General features: G+C 36.4%; 2 protein-coding genes across 2 annotated transcripts; both read right to left on the bottom strand.

Moving 5' to 3' along the window:
• Nucleotides 1-3536: 3536 nt before the first annotated feature.
• LOC113307720 (acidic leucine-rich nuclear phosphoprotein 32-related protein-like) lies at nt 3537-4886 on the bottom strand. The gene is made up of 4 exons (XM_026556191.1): nt 4356-4886; nt 3863-4178; nt 3705-3820; nt 3537-3650 (listed from the first exon to the last, which is right to left on the bottom strand). Exons 1-4 carry the CDS (start codon nt 4884-4886, stop codon nt 3537-3539), a joined length of 1077 nt encoding a protein of 358 aa, XP_026411976.1.
• An 11793-nt stretch (nt 4887-16679) lies between these two features.
• Nucleotides 16680-18549, bottom strand: LOC113307627. The gene is made up of 2 exons (XM_026556110.1): nt 17175-18549; nt 16680-17062 (listed from the first exon to the last, which is right to left on the bottom strand). The coding sequence occupies exons 1-2, from the start codon at nt 18547-18549 to the stop codon at nt 16680-16682; spliced, it is 1758 nt and encodes a 585-aa protein (XP_026411895.1).
• Between the last annotated feature and the right edge of the window lie 1027 nt (nt 18550-19576).

Genomic DNA, 19576 nt, shown 5'->3' with positions numbered 1-19576 from the left:
CACCCCCCTCAACTTTGGTTGTGCTCTCTTGCTCTCTATTTATACACACAAACCCATTAATCAAATATATTCTTCCGTAACTCCAAAATCTTCTTCTTTTTAATTAAAAATATCTTCAGAATTTTTCTTCTTCTTTATATTCTCTAAATTTCTTTATTATACCCAAATCTTCTTTAATTCGCAGAATCAAATCCAAGAGAAAATCCTCTAAGATATCTTTCATGTTTAATAGAAGATAACTTCCTTATTTTCAAAACTCCGGTAATTAATACTCATAGATTTCCTGTTTATAAGGAAGAAGATATTCTTGTCTTAAAAATTGTAAATCCTTTACTGTTGAAACCCAAATTTCTCGCCAATATTCTGTTTGAAAATGAAGAAGAAGGTGGTGCCCCTATCCAAAGTGCATGTTCCTTTATTAATTTTCTCAGTGAGGTGCAAGCATCACTATTCGAGCAACTTTTTCCACACAAGTGTATTTCTCCAAGAACACCTACACAAACATAAAAATACCATAATAAGTACAAAATCAAGCACTAACAATAGAGACACTGAGGACAAATTAGACACATTAATGCGTCTATCAGGCAGTTTTGAGAGAGAAAATTCAGTCAAGTAATAGAGCTAAGAACCACTACTAAAAGAAAGAAAGAAGCCATTAAAGTTTAGCCTTTTACTTATTATCTCCATTGCCATACATTTGAATCTTTGTAGTATTTATAAGAACATCATATTCTTAATACAAAACTGGTGTGAAGATCATATTAGTGTCAAGTGGTGTATAGTATCATTAATGTTTAAGGTTATCTCCATGACTTAGACTTTGTGTTCTTAGCGCATCTCTTCGGGAGTAGTTGTGGGATTTTCCGCAACTATATTTTGGCGCTAGAAACAAAGAGAATTTATCCTCACCTTCTAGTATTCAGTTAGAAATCATCATCTTTCCAAGCTTGTTTATTGTTTTTACTACCACCATTTTTCTGTCCACCACGAAACCACGGCAGAATATCGTTACAATTTTGTAAACACCCAGCAAAGCTATTCTTTCGCATTTTCACCATCATAAACTGCGGTAGAAAACATACCTTTTCTTCATTTAGCTCAGAGGACTCTTTAAAGATCATTCACCTTTCAAAACACCATAACTTCCTTACTCTCCAAACATCGAAAATCCTAGCGATGCAAAGAGGCAACTTTAACAGTAGATGCGGGAAAGAACTAGCCGCTGCCATGGAAAATCCACAATATTGGACGGAGTGGGTTCATCCATATGATCTAGAAAGACCAATGATAAACATCGGTAGGGATGACAAGAGAAGAGAAAACCAGTTCCGCTATCAAAATCGAGATGAAGAGATCTTCGCCCTCTAGTGCGATTACGAAGCAAGGTTCGCAAAATTTAAAGAAACAGAAAAAATATTGATAGAAGAACGAATCAACCTCGCACAAGAGTATGGATGGCTGATGATAGAAAATCAGAACCTGAAAAGAAAGATACCAGAATACGAATTGGGAATAAAATATGGAGAAAGCTACAAAAGGTCTTATAGAGAAAGAAGCATTGAAAGAGAAGAAAGGAAAAAACAAATGGACGAACAATTACGGAAAGAAATGCATCAACATAGGCGAAAGGGATGTAAGATGAGCAGAAGCGCGTTATATCAAAACGAACAATGGGCAAAGATGACTCAGCATGAGAGTCACATTCAAAGGAGGAACCAAGGAACCAATAGCGTATCACAAACCACCTCCACGAACAGGAAGATGGAAAAATCACGCAGAAAATTGCTAAGGAAAGACCGCAAGTATGATAACAAAGACAACCTCGCTGGAAGTCAAGTCCTTGTTCAAACTTGAGAGAAAGAGAAAGGAAAAATCGTCTGTCGCACCCCACCCATCATGCGACAAATATATACGAAGAAACAATATGTGGAAAGCTAAAACGAAAGAAAGCAAGTTGTGTATCAACTCAAAAGAAACTTTAATACGAAGCAAAGTTCTTCTCATAAGCAAGCAAGCAAGCCGAAGGAGAAACAAGAGCTACACGACAAAGTTACAAAATTTTCTCGTAAAACCTCAATAGGGGGCAACAAGTTACTATTTAAAACCTCTACTTAGGGAGGCTGGGACTACGGTTGTGGCGTGTCAACTTAGTTCGAACAATTGTGCGACCGGAGGACTGCACAATGTGTAAGAGGCGACCATAAGCCTTAACGCGCGTCATAACTGGGGCATCCTGGAGAATTTACTTATATTGGGTGAAAGAAAAACCCATCCACTAGAGGCCACTGAGAACGAACCACTCATCGAATAAGTTCTCCGGTATGGGGTGTAAAAGCAGACCAGTGGAGATAGAAGAAGGCCTAGTACATGTGATAGACTCGGTCCAAAGAAACCCCACTTAGGGTGTGATCTCGTTCCTATTAAGACACTTAGGAGAAAAACATGAGGTTGCGACAACACTGGTCGTTGAATAGATGGATGGGAGAAGCCCAACTGAAATGGTTAGGGGTGACCTCCTTGAAATGGCGATTCAGGGGGAATATAAATGGACAACACCCTCCACTAGGGAGCTAAACTGTGTCAAAGGCGGCAATGTGTTAGGGCTTTTTACTCACGGGAGTATCTAAGGCCTGGTATATTGTCGCAGAAGTAACCTGAGAAGGTAAGAATGTTAACACAATTAAGGCGAGATCGATGGCCAATGACTCGCAAGAGCACATGGAACTGAGATTTCATCACCCAATGTTGAAGACCCTACCCAAGGCGACCATAAGTCCTTTAAAGTTCTATGTAGGGGAAGGCAGTAAGACCTTACTTAGGAGGCAGTTAAGACCTATAAACATCATGCGAATATAAGCTTTTCAAGGAGCGCGAAGGGAGCTGAGACAATAAAAGGACGCACCGAGGCAAGCGTAGGATCGCATTAAAGCGCGAATAAAACAAAGCGAGCACATCTCTATTCAGCTAAGTATTAAACAAGTCTTAAGATTTATCATCTAACATGCTACACATGATTACACAATTTAATATTCATGGAAACCCTTAAACCTTGAAGATATGCCTTCCACATATTGGTATGTGGCATTAATATTTATCACAAAGAAAAATTTCGCATTAAAATCTTAGATTCACATAAGCAAATATTTCTATTCTTTAGCTTCTTAGAGTATTCACCTAGTGCACATGGGACATTAGCATCAACCCTACTAAATCAAGAACAGTATTTAAGGCTATAATCTTCCTTCAAAGATGGAAAGCAGAGAAAAGTACGAGGATGTTCAAATTTATATGCTTCCCACCTTTTCAGTCGAAAACCTTAAATACCATGAGACACATTTTCATATGAATTAAGGAACAACCGAAAGAGTAATACAAAACATCGAATAACCCAGTTGCATATATACACCTACTTTGATTCAAAATTTCTAACAACAGGAAAGATACGAACCAAAAGTCATGTTATGCCCCCAAGCTTGGGAGCGCCCAGAACATCGCACAAAAAAAGGAAGAATGTATTAAAAAGGGAAACACAACTAGAATGCAGCCCAATCATGAGGAGGAGAAGCTGATAGAGAAGAACCTCCTGCTCCAGAGTGCGAAACATCTAGAGCATCATTCTGAGAAGATGAAATAGATCCTTGTCGACCCTGGCCATCCCCAACAACCGAAGATGATTAATGTTCGCTTTCACCACCATATACAGCGGCTTTATCATCTTTGTTAACTCCATCTTGTCTGGCATCCTCAGCGAATTCAGCCTCAAGATCAACATCTTCTTCATCAGTACCCTCTTCATCAGCGTCTTCTTCATCAACACCTTCTCCATCAACATCTTCTTCGTAAATTTCTTATTCATCACCAGACTGCTCGTCCTCGATAACCTCTTCTTCATCATTAGACCCTGGTCCCACAAACTCATCCTCAGGCACGGGAACATCAGGAAATTTTCTAGTAGGGAGATTATTCTTAGTAGTAACACGATTAGCAGTATCCCTAACGACCTTATTACATAGCCTCTGCGCCTGGCGATCAACATTGATAAGTTGGGCTCTCTTGCGACGCTTCAAAAAAGTATACATAGCCTCCATGGCTTCTTTGTACTGCTCAGCCTCTGTCCTTACGCGATGAAGCTCATAATTCGCAAAAGAAAGCTTCCCCGATAGATCAGCTGCCAGCTGCGAAGAAGAACCATCACCATTCTTGAACGTCTCCAACTCCTATTGCGACTTCTCAAGTCTTTCCGTCCGAGAACCCAGCTCAGATCTCAAATTCTTCTCATTCTCAGCGAAGAACAAAGACAAATAGAACTCTTAAGAGGGAAAATAAGCCGCAAAATACTAAGATAATCTAACAGGAACACCTTCTTTATACATAATCACGGAATCTAGTGTCTTATGATGTTTCTCTATCCAACTAACATGCTTAGTAACCGCGACCCTGTTCTCCTCGATCTCACCTAGGGCCTTATCAAAGTCATTATTGCCCTCAATTCTAAGACGATTTCGAATATTCTCAAGAATCATACGAAGCTCATGGCTCTCCGTTTGAGAATCTTGAAGATCCCTCACCTCATCTTCAATGACCTCCTTCTTCTCGTCAATCAAAACAGTCTTTTCATTATTCAACTGCCTAATAACACCTCGAAGACGCCGAGCACGAGACCTGGAAGATCCTACAACTGCGAATAGCTTCCTGAACTCAAGTTTAATATGTTCATATTTTTGCTTATAATCCTCGGCATCATCTTCAATATCATTCTCCTTGCGCTCATCCAACAAAAATTCTTGACTAAGAGAATTAAAGTGTACTAGAAGAGCATCCCTATTTAAGTTCGCGGTGACAGCTAGATCAGAAAGATCAAAAACCTCTGCAAGGAACCTCATGACCCTCAACTAAGGAATTTGAAAAAGCGGGGGTCTAACAACCACACCCAATATTTCGCTTAGCAATCTGTATGGACAAACTCCAATATACTTTTAAGAGAATCAACTAGACAGTCAGACTCAATCTTATAAAAAGTATATCAAGAGCTATCTCAATTTCTCGATTCAATACTTACTCAACCAAATACAAATCTGCGAGTCTAATTGAACACAAGAGAAATTAACTTGAACAGTACCAAAGACCAATGTTAGAGTATCAATCAATTTCAATCAACAACCAAAGGTTGGATTTACAAATTGATCGATTCAACACACAACCTATGATATTTCAATTATATAACAAAATATAATGCGGAAAAGAAATAACACATACACCAGAAGTTTTGTTAACGAGGAAACCGCAAATGCAGAAAAACCCCGAAACCTAGTCCAGATTGAACACACACTGTATTAAGCCGCTACAGACACTAGCCTACTACAAACTAACTTCGGTTTGGACTGTAGTTGAACCCCAATCAATCTCACACTGATCCAAGGTATACTTGCGCTCCTTACGTCTCTGATCCCAGCAGGATACTACACACTTGATTCCCTTAGCTGATCTCACCCACAACTAAGAGTTGCTGTGACCCAAAGTCGAAGACTTTAATAAACAAATCTGTATCACACAGAAAAGTCTACAGGAATAGATAAATCAGTCTCCCACAAAAATACCTACAAGTTTTTGTTCCGTCTTTTGATAAATCAAGGTGAACATGAACCAATCGATAACCCGGACTTATATTCCCGAAGAACAACCTAGAATTATCAATCACCTCACAATAATCGTATGATGGCGAAACTAGATATTGTGGAATCACAAACGATGAGACGAAGATGTTTGTGACTACTTTTCTATCTTGCCTATCGGAGAATTCAATCTCGATCCAATCTTACAATTGTACTCAATACGATAGAAACAACAAGATCAGATCACGCAACTACAGAGAAAATAGTTGGGTCTGGCTTCACAATCCCAATGAAGTCTTCAAGTCGTTAACCTACAGGGTCTCGATAGAAACCTAAGGTTAAAGGAGAATCGACTCTAGCTTATACAACTAGTATCACACAGGAGGTGTGGGGATTAGGTTTCCCAGTTGCTAGAGTTCTCCTTTATATAGTCTTCAAATCAGGGTTTGCAATCAATGCTACCTTGGTAACAAAGCATTCGAAATTCACCGTTATATAAAAACCTGATTAGATTCAAGCTAATATCTTTCAACCGTTAGATCGAATCTTAGCTTGTTATACACCAATGAAATGCACGTTCATTTAGGTTTGTGTAACCGTACCTAAACGTGTACACCTAGTTGGTTCAACAGTAGTTAACCAAATGGTTAGCTATATGAGCACTTTCATATCAACCATATTCATCTTCACCATAACTAGTTCAAATGACTCAAAAGAACTAGTTATAGAGTTGTTCAATTGCTTAGATCTTGTAGAAGTATACAAGACATAATCGAAGAAAAATTGGTTTTGATTCACTCGAATCAATTTATGAGCATTATAGCCACGGTTTGCAAATTGCATTCCTTAATATATAAATGTTTTAGTTCATGAACAAACCAATTTTAGAAAGTAACACACTTAAGTATGCGTACGGGTATGCGTACTTAAGTAACCGTATTTGAGTTTGTTTTGGTTTTCAAACTCATTAGAAATTCACGGACATGAACTTTTCGCTAGTATGCGTACGGGTACACATACTTTGGTAACCGTATTGAGTTGGTTTTGATTTCCAAACTCAGCGGAAATTCACTACCCAGTCTCCATCAACCATTTAGTACACACACAAGTATGCATACATTTGGTTCCCGATTTTGGACTTGTACACTAATATGCGAACACACTATATGCTTATATCCAAAGATGGTTACATATTCTGAACCCTCATTTCAATCATTGAAACATGCTTAAAGGATGTTATATAGAGGTTATTCACACTCCATTTTTCATCAAAGCGATTTTCAAAAGATTAAAACAATTAACATGACTTTCGTCACTTATAAAGATGAACTTGGCCAAAGCGAAAGCTTATCAACACATATTTCGAGAAATAGATAAGCGAGATAAACTCGGCTCGAAATAGAAAATGTGTACAATCGAAGTCTAGATAGCAATACGAATTTGTCTCAATATAGGAGATAGAGTAGATAGAATTTTGAGTCATATATAAGTTCCAGTCTCCACATACCTTTTAGTCGATGAAGTTCCACCATTTCCTTGAGTAGTTCTTCGTCTTTGTATGATGAACACCGTGGAGTCTAGAGCTCAACTACACTTTCTATCCTAGTCCGAGACTTATCTATAAGTAAATCAAGACTTATAGTTTTAAAAACTAAACTTGACAAACAAGCTTAAGATAGCAACGCTTGCGAGTTCGACCGAGCAGTGCTCTAACAATCTCCCCCTTTGTCAATTTTAGTGACAAAACTATCAATACATATGGAATACAAAATAAATAAACTGTGTAGCTTCTCTTCCACATGCATGATATCCTTGGTTCTTCAACATTACTCTAAATCTTCGTCACTTCCAAGTACTCCAATTATTCCAAAGGTTGTAAGTTCAGCATCATCGTTGTTGAAAATACGTAGCCATAACAATGAGAAAACAAAAACTCTCTATCATTGTTATACATTGTCATAGTATTATTACACATCATCAAAGTTCAATTATATCACAACTTCGACAACAATACTATGGTGATATGTATCACCCCCCGTTAGTCAATACTCCATATCACATGTAAACCACTCCCCCTTACATAATGGTCCGAAAACCATACATTAATTCTCCCCCTTTTTATCAATAAAATTGGCAAAGGTACGAAAAATCCTAATGAAATTTCCATAGAGACACTTCATGACCAAAAGAAAGTACATATCAACTTTTTAGATGCAATCATATAGCCGAAACTAAATGCATTCATCAAGGAGTTTATAAAGATACAAGTTAACCCCTATAATATTCCACAGCTGCACTACCCACAAAAATTTGGAAATTAAGCACAAGTTCAATTAAGAACTCTCTCCCATAAAATATCATTCCCGAAAGAACAACAAGAGCGACCTTACTTTCACAAGAAAAGAAGGATTCTTTGGACAACACAAATCACATAAGAATATGAATTTGTGTCCAGAATACTCAATTAAATTAACCACAAGAGAACCCATGATTAATTTAATCGGAAATGCTCAACATAAAAAAACTTACGGACCCACACATTATATACATAAAAAAATATGGATTAGGGAAGATCAATACTGCGGATTAGACAAGGATTCATTCTATATTCCATCACTATTTACACAATGACATACAATAGACATAATCCTTGTAAACAAAAGTTTTATCCTTTCTTCCATCAAATAATGACATAAAGGCTTTAACTTTTGTAAGTAAAAAGTTCATTTAATCTTTTATCAATACTTGCATATCGACATATGAAGGACTTAACTTTTGACCACGATTATCTGCACTCCTTATCGATCTAACATATGTAGCAGTTTAATTGAAAGATAAAATCATTCAAGGCCAAACATAAGAGTTATCACAACCATTAAAGGTTTCAAAAGTAGATCAACACAAGAATTTCAGCAAATAAAGGTATTGCAAATACAGAGATTAATCACTTAGCTCATAATAATCCCTTTCAATTTCATAGAATTTTTCAGTCAGTTCAGGGTGAGCTGTCTGAGCATAGTCCAGCTTCTCCTTCGGGACTTCATTTTCTTGCTGAAGACGAATGAGTTCAGAGTTGTGTGCTGTAGGAGTTCCGGCCATCTTTCTGACGCTATTCATGGAAAAGACTTTTGGTCCTCCAAGATTGGTCCCAAAAGCAACAATGCCAAACTGACTGCAAATCCTTGAGATAAGAAAAGGAAAACTAGGAGTCTTCTTGAAATTTATCTGACACTTATCATCTGACGAACAATAAGTCCACAAAAGTCAATATTTATCCCCTCCACAACATAATACACCAGTTCAGCAAGAGGTCTGATCCACAGTTGTCTGTCTATAGTGCTGGGCAACAAGTTAGCTACCAGAAGTTTTCCGGCAACATTGAGGAACAAATCAGCATCATGAACATCAATTTTCCCTTCGTGCCAAGGAGAATTCTTACTCATGAGGAGGTCTGAGAGTGCCTCAGAAGAGGGTCTCAAGTGCTCAGGAGGAGGCAAGAGAAAATCACCAGTATGAGGCAAACACATCAATTCAGAAATTATTTGTCGGTTTATAATAAAAGTTGTTCCTTCGACAATAGTTTTGAATGAGCAGTTGACAGAATCAGGCTCATGAAGGTTTGCATATAATTGAGCAGTTAGCTTCATGTATGCAGTTCCCATGGGACGATGAACAATATCTCATTCATGATTTTCAAAGAACCTAGTCAGACCATCTACCTTGAGAACAAAGGGATTGTAAATCCTTTCCATGATGGGTTTCTTAGTACTATATTCCACATAGTAATCACGAGCCTTACGATTAAAGAATCTAATTCTTAAACTTGGGTCAAGGAATTCTTCTCCACGATTTTGAGTACCCAAGTCTTACCACGATTATATTTATTCCTAGAAAACATTTCTGGTAAAGTATGTAAACGAAAAGTTTGAGAAACTTACTTGGTTCGTGAACTGATAACAATGGTGAAGTACCGGAACTGCACCAAGGAGAAAAACGAACACCAACTCCTGAAGAAGTTTTTCGTTGCGATTCTAAAGAGCCCAAGAACATTCAAAAAGATTGAGCAATGAAGTTGACGGGAATCGAGAGAAACATAACTTCCCTTTTTGTTTTTCTTTTTCGTACACGAACTAAAGAAGAGGACGTGGTGAACAAAGAGAAACTTTTTTCTTTTTAAGTGTCAAATGGTGGAACCTGAACTGATTGAACACGCTCTGGAATGAGGTTCCAATACGGACAAGTTAGGATAATGGAGTGTGAGTCGCACGTGAGCTGATAAGGGCCCGTTTGTTTGTGTGAACAATGAGGAACATCCTATTTGGAGTAAAACTCAAAAAATATGATTATGAGCAGCTACTTGTGATTAGTTATGCTGCATAGGAGCATATTACACCATGACACCAAGAGAGAGTTTCTTTCCAACAACTCTTACATCTTATCGTGTTGAAAATCACCCAGGAAATTGCTTTTATAAGTTTATCAACGAATTTCAAGAGAACCCAAAAAATATTGTGTTTCTGATTTATCGTTTTCCAACTTATAAACAACCGTATCTGCAGATAGTTTTTTATTACTGCAGAGGGAAACTCTTTTGATAAAAAGAGACGTCCTACCTTCTTCATGAAAGAAGAAAATACTACTATCTTGATAGGAAGTGTCAAGAATTGAGCACTGAATCAATTCATGCTTTAAGGTGATATACTCAGATGACTGAGATTTAAACTCTTTTTGTAAGTCATTTAGTTTGTTACAACTAATTTGATTACACTGAGAAGGAGCATTGCTCTTACTGATTAACACATCAATATCAACCTCAACATAGAAGTTATTCATCATAACATGATTTAGCCTGTCAAGAGATTCTTGATTCTTATGGAGATTCCGATCAACATCAGAAGTTAGGCTATCAGGTTTCTTTTCAATTCCCAAAAAACTTCAAGGGATTTTAAACCTGGTGGAGGTTTAGATGGAATTTATTCTACATATTTAATTAAATCAGACATGGAAGAGAATTCTGAAATCCCTGGATCTGGTGGTGCCTTTATTGAGATAGCACTACTGTCCATAGAGTAAGATCGCTACAAACACAAACTTATAAGGTCTTTAAACGTGTTTTCCTGCTCTGATACCAATTGAAAAAGCGGGAGTCTAACAACCACACCCAATATTTCTCTTAGAAATCTGTATGGACAAACTCCAATATACTTTAAGAGAATCAACTAGACAGTCAGACTCAATCTTATAAAAAGTATATCAAGAGTTATATCTCAATTTCTCGATTCAATAATTAATCAAACAAATAGAAATCTGCGAGTCTAATTGAACACAAGAGAAATTAACTTGAACTGTACCATGGACCAATGTTCAAGTATCAATCAATTTCAATCAACAACCAAAGGTTGGATTTACCAATTGATCGATTCAACGCACAACCTGTGATATTTCAATTATATAACAAAATATAATGCAGAAAAGAAATAACACAGATACCAAAAGTTTTGTTGACGAGGAAAGCACAAATGCAGAAAAACCCCGGGACCTAGACCATATTGAACACACACTGTATTAAGCCGCTACAGACACTAGCCTACTACAAACTAACTTCGGTATGGACTGTAGTTGAACCCCAATCAATCTCACACTGATCCAAGTTACAGTTGCGCTCCTTACATCTCTGATCCCAGCATGATACTACGCACTTGATTCCCTTAGCTGATCTCACTCACAATTAAGAGTTGCTACGACCCAAAGTCGAAGACTTTAATAAACAAATTTGTATCACACAGAAAAAACTACAGGAATAGATAAATCTGTCTCCCACAGAAATACCTACAAGTTTTTGTTCCGTCTTTTGATAGATCAAGGTGAACATGAACCAATCGATAACCCGGACTTATATTTCTGAAGAACAACCTAGAGTTATGAATCACCTCACAATCATTTAAATCGTATGATTGTGAAACTAGATATTGTGGAATCACAAACGACGAGACGAAGATGTTTGTGACTACTTTTGTATCTTGCCTATCGGAAAAATTAATCTCGACCCAATATTACAATTGTACTCAATACGATAGAAACAACAAGATCACATCACGAAACTACAGAGGAAATAGTTGGGTCTGGCTTCACAATCCCAATGAAGTCTTCAAGTCGTTAACCTACAGGGTCTCGATAGAAACCTAAGGTTAAAGGAGAATCGACTCTAGCTTATACAACTAGTATCACACATGAGGTGTGGGGATTAGGTTTCCCAGTTGCGAGAGTTCTCCTTTATATAGTCTTCAAATCAGGGTTTGCAATCAATGCTACCTTGGTAACAAAGCATTCAATATTCACCGTTAGATGAAAACCTGATTAGATTCAAGCTAATATCTTTCAACCGTTAGATCGAATCTTATCTTTTTATACACAAATGAAATGCATGTTCATTTAGGTTTGTTTAACTGTACCTAAACGTGTACACCTAGTTGGTTCAACAGTAGTTAACCAAATGGTTAGCCATATGAGCACTTTCATATCAACCATATTCAGCTTCACCATAACTAGTTCAAATGACTCAAAAGAACTAGTTAGAGAGTTCTTCAATCGCTTAGATCTTATAGAAGTATACAAGACACAATCGAAGCAATATTGGTTTTGATTCATTCGAATCGATTCATGAATATTATAGCCACAGTTTGTAAATTGCATTCCTTAATATATTAATGTTTTAGTTCATGAACAAACCAATTTTATAAAGTAACACACTTAAGTATGTGTACGGGTATGTGTACTTAAGTAACCGGATTTGAGTTTGTTTTGGTTTTCAAATTCAGAAGAAATTCACGGACATGAAAATTTGCTAATATGCGTACGGGTACGCATACTCTGGTAACCGGATTGAGTTGGTTTTGATTTTCAAACTTAAAAGAAATTGACGGTCGTGAACTTCCGCCAGTATGCGTACGGATACACATAGTTACCCAGTCTCCATCAACCATTTAGTACACACACAAGCATGCATACACTTGGTTCCCGGTTTTGGACTTGTACACTAATGTGCGAACGCACTATATGCTTATATCCAAAGATGGTTACATATTCTGAACCCTCATTTCAATCATTTAAACATTCTTAGAGGATGTTATATAGAGGTTATTCACACTCCATTTTTTATCAAAGCGATTTTCAAAAGATTGAAACAATCAACATGTCTTTCGTCACTTGTAAAGATGAACTTGGCCAAAGAGAAATCTTACCAACACATATTTCGAGAAATAGATAAGCGAGATAAACTCGGCTCGAAATAGCAAATGTGTACAATCGAAGTCTATATAGCAATACGACTTTTTTCTCAAGATAAGAGATAGAGTAAATATACTTTTGAGTGATAGATAAGGTCAAGTCTCCACATACATTTTAGTCATGAAGTTCCACCAGTTCCTTGAGTAGTTCTTCGTCTTTGTATGATGAACGTCGTGGAGTCTAGAGCTCAACTACACTTTTTATCCTAGTCCGAGACTTAGCTATAAGTAGACTAGAAATAAAGACTTATAGTTTTGGCAACTAAACTTGACAAACAAGCTTGAGATAGCAACGCTTGCGAGTTCGACCGAGCAGTGCTCTAACAATCTCCCCTTTTGTAAAATTTAGTGACAAAACTATCAATACATATGGAATACAAAATAAATAAACTTTGCAGCTTCTCTTCCACATGCATGATCTCCTTGGTTCTTCAACATTACTCGAAATCTTCGTCACTTCCAAGTACTCCAATGATTCCAAAGGCTGTAAGTTCAACATCATCGTTGTTGAAAATACGTAGCCATAACAATGAGAATACGAAAGCTGTCTATCATTGTTATACAATGTCATAATACTATTACACAACATCAAAGTTCAATTGTATCACAACTTCGACAACAATACTATGGTGATATGTATGTACTCCCCCTTAGTCAATACTCCATCTCACATGGAAACCACTCCCCCTTACATATTGATCCAAAAACCATACGTATTTGTAGTGTGAACTACACGTTAATTCTCCCCCTTTTTGTCAATAAAATTGGCAAAGGTACGAAAACTAGTGGGATCCTAATGAAATTTCCATAGAGACACTTCATGACCAAAAGAAAGTACATATCAACTTTTTAGATGCAATTATATAGCCGAAATTAAATGCATTCATCAAGGAGTTTATAAAGATACAAGTTAACCCTATAATATTCCACAGCCGCACTCCCCACAAAGATTTGGCAATTAAGCACAAGTTCAATTAAGAACTCTCCCCCATAAAATGTCATTCCCGAAAGAACAACAAGAGCGACCTTACTTTCACAAGAAAAGAAGGATTTATTTGGATAACACAAATCACATAAGAATATGAATTTGTATCCAAAATACTCAATTAAATTAACCACAAGAGAACCCATGATTAATTTAATCGGAAATGCTCAACATAAGAAAACTTACGGACCCACACAGTATATACATAAAAAATATGGATCATGGAAGATCAATACTGCGGATTAGACAAGGATTCATTCTATTTTCCATCACTATTTGCACAATGACATACAATAGACATAATCCTTGTAAACAAAAGTTTTATCCTGTCTTCCATCAAATAATGACATAAAGGCTTTAACTTTTGTAAGTCAAAAGTTCATTCAATCTTTTATCAATACTTGCATATCGACATATGAAGGACTTAACTTTTGACCACGATTATCTGTACTCCTTATATGGATCTAATATATGTAGCAGTTTAATTGAAAGATAAAATCTTTTTTTTGCTTAACAATAAAATTTTATTAAACCAAAGAATTATCCCAAATTACAATAAAAGAGGTAAAAAGAACCAAAAATATAAGCCCATAAAAGCTTTTTAACAAAATCTGAAATACACCTTGTCTAGGCTTTCCAGACAGCCAAGAAAAATGGTTTACTACCATATATTCTTTTTTCTCCTTTAGCTAGAGTAATGCCACTCTTTTCCATGTTATCCGCTGAGAAGTTAACTTCTCTATAACTATGGCTGAAACTCCATGATACCACATCAGCACATAATTTTTCCCATCTTGTGATTGCAAACCAAGGCAATCTACCACTTTGAAAAGATGCTTTAACTGCCTGAGAATTAGTGTTGAATACAAGCTCTAGATACCATTCTGCACTGCCCATTCCCCTGCAATAAGTATAGCAAAAACTTCTGCATAGAAATTTGTTGAGATACCTATGCCACCTGAAATTGCAACCACAAATTCACCTGAATGGCTTCTTCCAACAACACTATAACCAGCTGCACCTGGATTACCTTTAGATGCACCATCACAGCATAGCAATATTTTTCCCTGGCTTGGTAAGTGGAAGTACACTTTTTGGGTATCAAACTCTTCACTCTTCTGGTCTTTAATCCCAACCTTTTGATTACTTGCAAATCATACAGATTATTCCACATAGTTGCTTTCAGTCTTATATCACAATCATATATTTTCTTCAGTATTCTATTCATAACTTCAGTGAGATTAACTTTCCTTTTTCCATAGGTGCATTCATTTCTCAAGAACCAAAGTTCCTTCATAGTGACAAATGCACTTAACAACCAAATTTCTTTGATAGCTGGACTCTTATTACTTTCCATCTTGAAAATATCCTCAAAAGATCTTGGATTCTTGAAGTTGAACATTCCACCAAGCCATCTCCAAATAATCTCACTAAAATTACAATACCACAACATATGATCTCTATTCTCCTCCCTTTTTCTGCATAAGATGCATCTTGAAGCTAAATGGAAATTTCTCTTCTTCAGATTTTCATCAATTGAACAAATATTTCTACCTAGTTTCCATATATTACTAGAAATACTAGGATGAATTGACTTGCGCCATACCTTCTTTTTCCAGTGAAGAGGAGGGAATTTCTGTCTAATGACTTCCACTGCTGAAGCAACTGTAAACTCACCTGTGATAGTTCCAGTCCATATTCTCTTATCTCCATTTCCACTCACTATAGGTAAATCATTTAGAGTAATCATTTCCATGAGTTCAGTTGGCAGGATCCATTCACCATCAAGTATGAAGTCTGAAACTTTCATATCTGGGAATTGTAGTATATAACCATTATCAGGATATAACTCTTGTATAGGTTTCTCCAGCACCCAATTATCTTTCCAAGCAGATATATTCTTTCCATCACCAACAATCCACCTCGTATTTTCCTCCAATTCTCCAAGAATCCACTTTATGCCTGGCCAAATTGATGACTTCTTATAGTAAGAAATCCGTTCACCTTTTTTATTTGTATACTTATCCAGAAAAAATCTTGACCAATCTTCATTCTCATTTTGAATTCTCCATAGTAGCTTCATTAAAAGAGCTTTATTGATAATTTCCAGTCTTCTCAACCCAAGACCACCTTCACTTATTGGAGAACAAGTTTTATTCCATTCCAGAGTTATTAATTTCCTTGTTGCAGGGTCACATGACCATAGGAAATTTCTAATTATTCTTTCACATTCCCTTATAACCTTCTTAGGCCACTTATAAACTGACATTGAGTAAATTGGGTAACTGCATAGAAAAATTTAACCAAAATAAGTCTTTCTTGAAAAGACAATATTTTACGCTTCCAACCAGCCAAGCTCTCATGCATCATATCCACCACACTCCAAACATGTTGTGTTCTCACACTTCCTTCCACCAACATTACTCCCAAATACTTATCTGGGAAATCAGCCAAAGCAACATTGCATTCTTCAGAAATTTGTACTCTTCTAGTGTGACTTATACCACCCATGAAACACTTGCTTTTCTCCAAATTTATTTGTTGACCTGATTCCCTTTGGTACTTGTTAAGGAGATTCATTAGCTTCTTAACATTTCTCTTCTCACCATTACAAAAAAGAAAGATGTCATCTGCAAAGAAAATGTGAGAAGGTTGGACTCCCCCTCTATTCACCATAGTTTTCAAGTTGCCATCTTGAATCATTTTTGTAATATTTCTGCTAAGGATATCTTCAAATAACATATGTGACAATGGGTCACCTTGTCTTAAGCCTCTACCAACTTCAAAATAGCCTTAAGGTCCTCCATTGACTAATACTGATACTCTTGCAGATTTCAATAGAACTTGCAGCCATTGTAGTACTTCATCTGAGAAACCAAAGCTGTGTAGAGATTGAAATAAAAATTTCCAACTAAGGGAGTCATATGCTTGAGTAATATCAAGTTTTAAACCAAAGTTTCCACCTCTCCTCTTAATGTCAATTTCATTTATCATCTCAGATGCCAGTGCTACTTGCTCTTGAATTGTTCTCCCTTTTATAAAAGCTCCTTGCTGAGGAGATACTACTTTGTTAATCACCTTCTCTAACCTTTTAGCCCAAATTTTGGTAAAAACTTTAAAACTGAAGTTCATGAGACCAATTGGTCTGAATTGCTTAGGTGTTTTTGCATTCTTCACTTTTGGGAGTAATTTCAAGAAATTAGCATTTAAGTCATTTGGAATAAAGCCTTTACTCCAACAGAACTGAACTTCCTTAATAAAGTCATGAACAATTACTATAAAACCAACCTGCAAACCCATCTGGCCCTGGTGCACTCTCAGGATTTAACTCAAACACTGCAGCTTTGATTTCTTCTTCAGAAGGAATGGAATTAATCATCATGTTTTCTTCTCTAGTAATAACATTTGGAATACACTCAAAAAGACTTTCATCTATATCAACCTCCTGATATTTGAATTTTGTTTCATAATGTTTTACCAGCTCATTTGCAATCTCTTTTGTATCAGTAATAATTATACCTGCATCATTTTCAAGTTCTATAATCATATTTTGAGCCTCCCTTAGTTTCATCTGTATATGGAAATATCTTGAGTTTGAAGCTCCATCTTTTATCCATCTCACTCTTGATTTCTGATGTATAATCTCTTTTTGTTGCTGGAGTAATATTTCTTGTTGGACCCTTACAGTAATGAGCTTATTTAGAAGAGTTGTATTTGAGGGATCTTCATCTGATTCAACAGTAGTCTTCATTAGTTCATCCTCTACCTGCTTCAATTTCTTATTCACATCCCCAAAAACCAACCAGTTCCATTCCTTCAAATCCCTTTTCATTCTTTTCATTTTACTCATAAACACAAAAATAGGATTACCTTCAAGACATTGCCCCCAAGATTGAGTAATTACTTTTAAGAAATCAGGATGAGACTTCCAAACTTTCATTGCTCTAAAAGGTGTGTTAATTGGTTTTGGAATTTCAGCAGAACCTCCAGATAAGGTACTATGATCTGATACACCTCTACTACCAACTTTGTAGCCCCAACTGGAGAACTTTTCTAGCCATTTATCATTAAATACAACTCTGTCTAAATTACAAATAATCCTCTTTTTACCTGCTCTGTTATTAGACCATGAGAATTGCAGACCATTTTTTGGAGCTTGAATCAGACCACAGCTATGAAGGCAATTGTTAAACTCCAGCATTGAAATCAACATAGGTTTTAACTCACCCTTCTTCTCATCTGCTTTCATAACAGTATTGAAATCACCCATAACTAACCATGGCTTATTTAAAATGCTAATAGTTAACAAGTCATTCCAGAAGCTTCTTCTTTGAACAGTTAAAGATGCTGCATGTATACCAATAATCAAAGAGTCCCCTACTTCCACTGTAATTGATTGTTCCGATGAATGAATAAATTTTGGTTTCTGAATTGATGAGCACCACATAATCCATATATTACCTTTATCTCCATTACTTGAATTGTGTATGGCTTCATAATGCATTCCTGCTAACTTTAACTTTTTACAGAAATCTGAAGAATAGTGAACTTTTGGTTCTGCAAGAATAACTAAAGAAGGATTAAAAGATTTTACTAAACTCCTAAGTTTATCTCTGACCTTGATTATTCTAAGGCCTCTGAGATTCCAGAAAATTACTTTCATTTTGAAGTTTGAGATTGAGAAGTATTCCTTCTCAAGAGCTCTCTTCTTCCACCCAAATTTGCAGCTTGAGTTCTTGTAGTAACTGTACTTGTCTTCTGTTTCACTTTAGGAACATTCTCATTTGTAACTTGACTACCAATAAGGGGTATAATTGTGCTGGTAATATTAATTGTTGGAGCATTAGCAGCTGACTTGAGAAGCTTCTCCACTGAAAGAGATGGGAACTCTATATGAGAATTAAAGAAATCTTCATTCAAGTCTTGTAAAACTTGGAATTTACCTGAGTTATTAGATTTGTTCTGTGCAGTTACTTCACTTGAATTATGAGTTAAATGGTGTAAACCAGGGGTAGTTGGATTGTCTCCTACATTACTAGCTTCCATTGGCTTAATAGGAACAAATTCACATCCCACTTGAGATTTACCTGAATTATGAGCTTGTGTTAGTAAACTAGAAGTGCTTGGAGTTTCAAATACATTACTTGGCTCCACTGTCTTAGGAGGACAAATATCAAATCCCACTTGAGGAATTGGCTTCTTTTTAGTCACAGCTCTCCAAACTTGTTTAGGTTGGTTCACCACTTCAGCTGATGATTCCTGCTCCCTTCTTTTATTTCTACATTCAGCTGTGTAATGACCCACTATCTTGAAGTGATAACAAAACTTTGGTCTATTTGGAATATTTATAACTTGTTCAAAGACACCATACTTAGACTTAACACAGATTTTGCTAGGAATTTCCTTTCCAAGGTCCATTTCCACCAATATATTAGCATAGTATCCTGCTTCCTTTTTAAGAGTTATTTCATCTACCTTGATTGGTCTACCCAAAGATTTTCCAATGTTCATCAGTATCTTTTCCTTCCAATATTCAATGCTTAAACCATGTAATTTAACCCATACATAAGCCATAGAAGATTTTTGAGATTCAGGATTGAAATTAGGCTCCCATTTTCTTAGTTTTAAAACTTGTGATTCCACTTCCCAATCCCCATTCCAAATCAAGTTCATATCAGATTCAATCTCAA

The sequence above is a fragment of the Papaver somniferum genome, chromosome 1, assembly GCF_003573695.1.
Source record: "Papaver somniferum cultivar HN1 chromosome 1, ASM357369v1, whole genome shotgun sequence".
NCBI lineage: Eukaryota > Viridiplantae > Streptophyta > Magnoliopsida > Ranunculales > Papaveraceae > Papaver > Papaver somniferum.
This window is presented reverse-complemented; position numbering and strand designations above follow the sequence as displayed.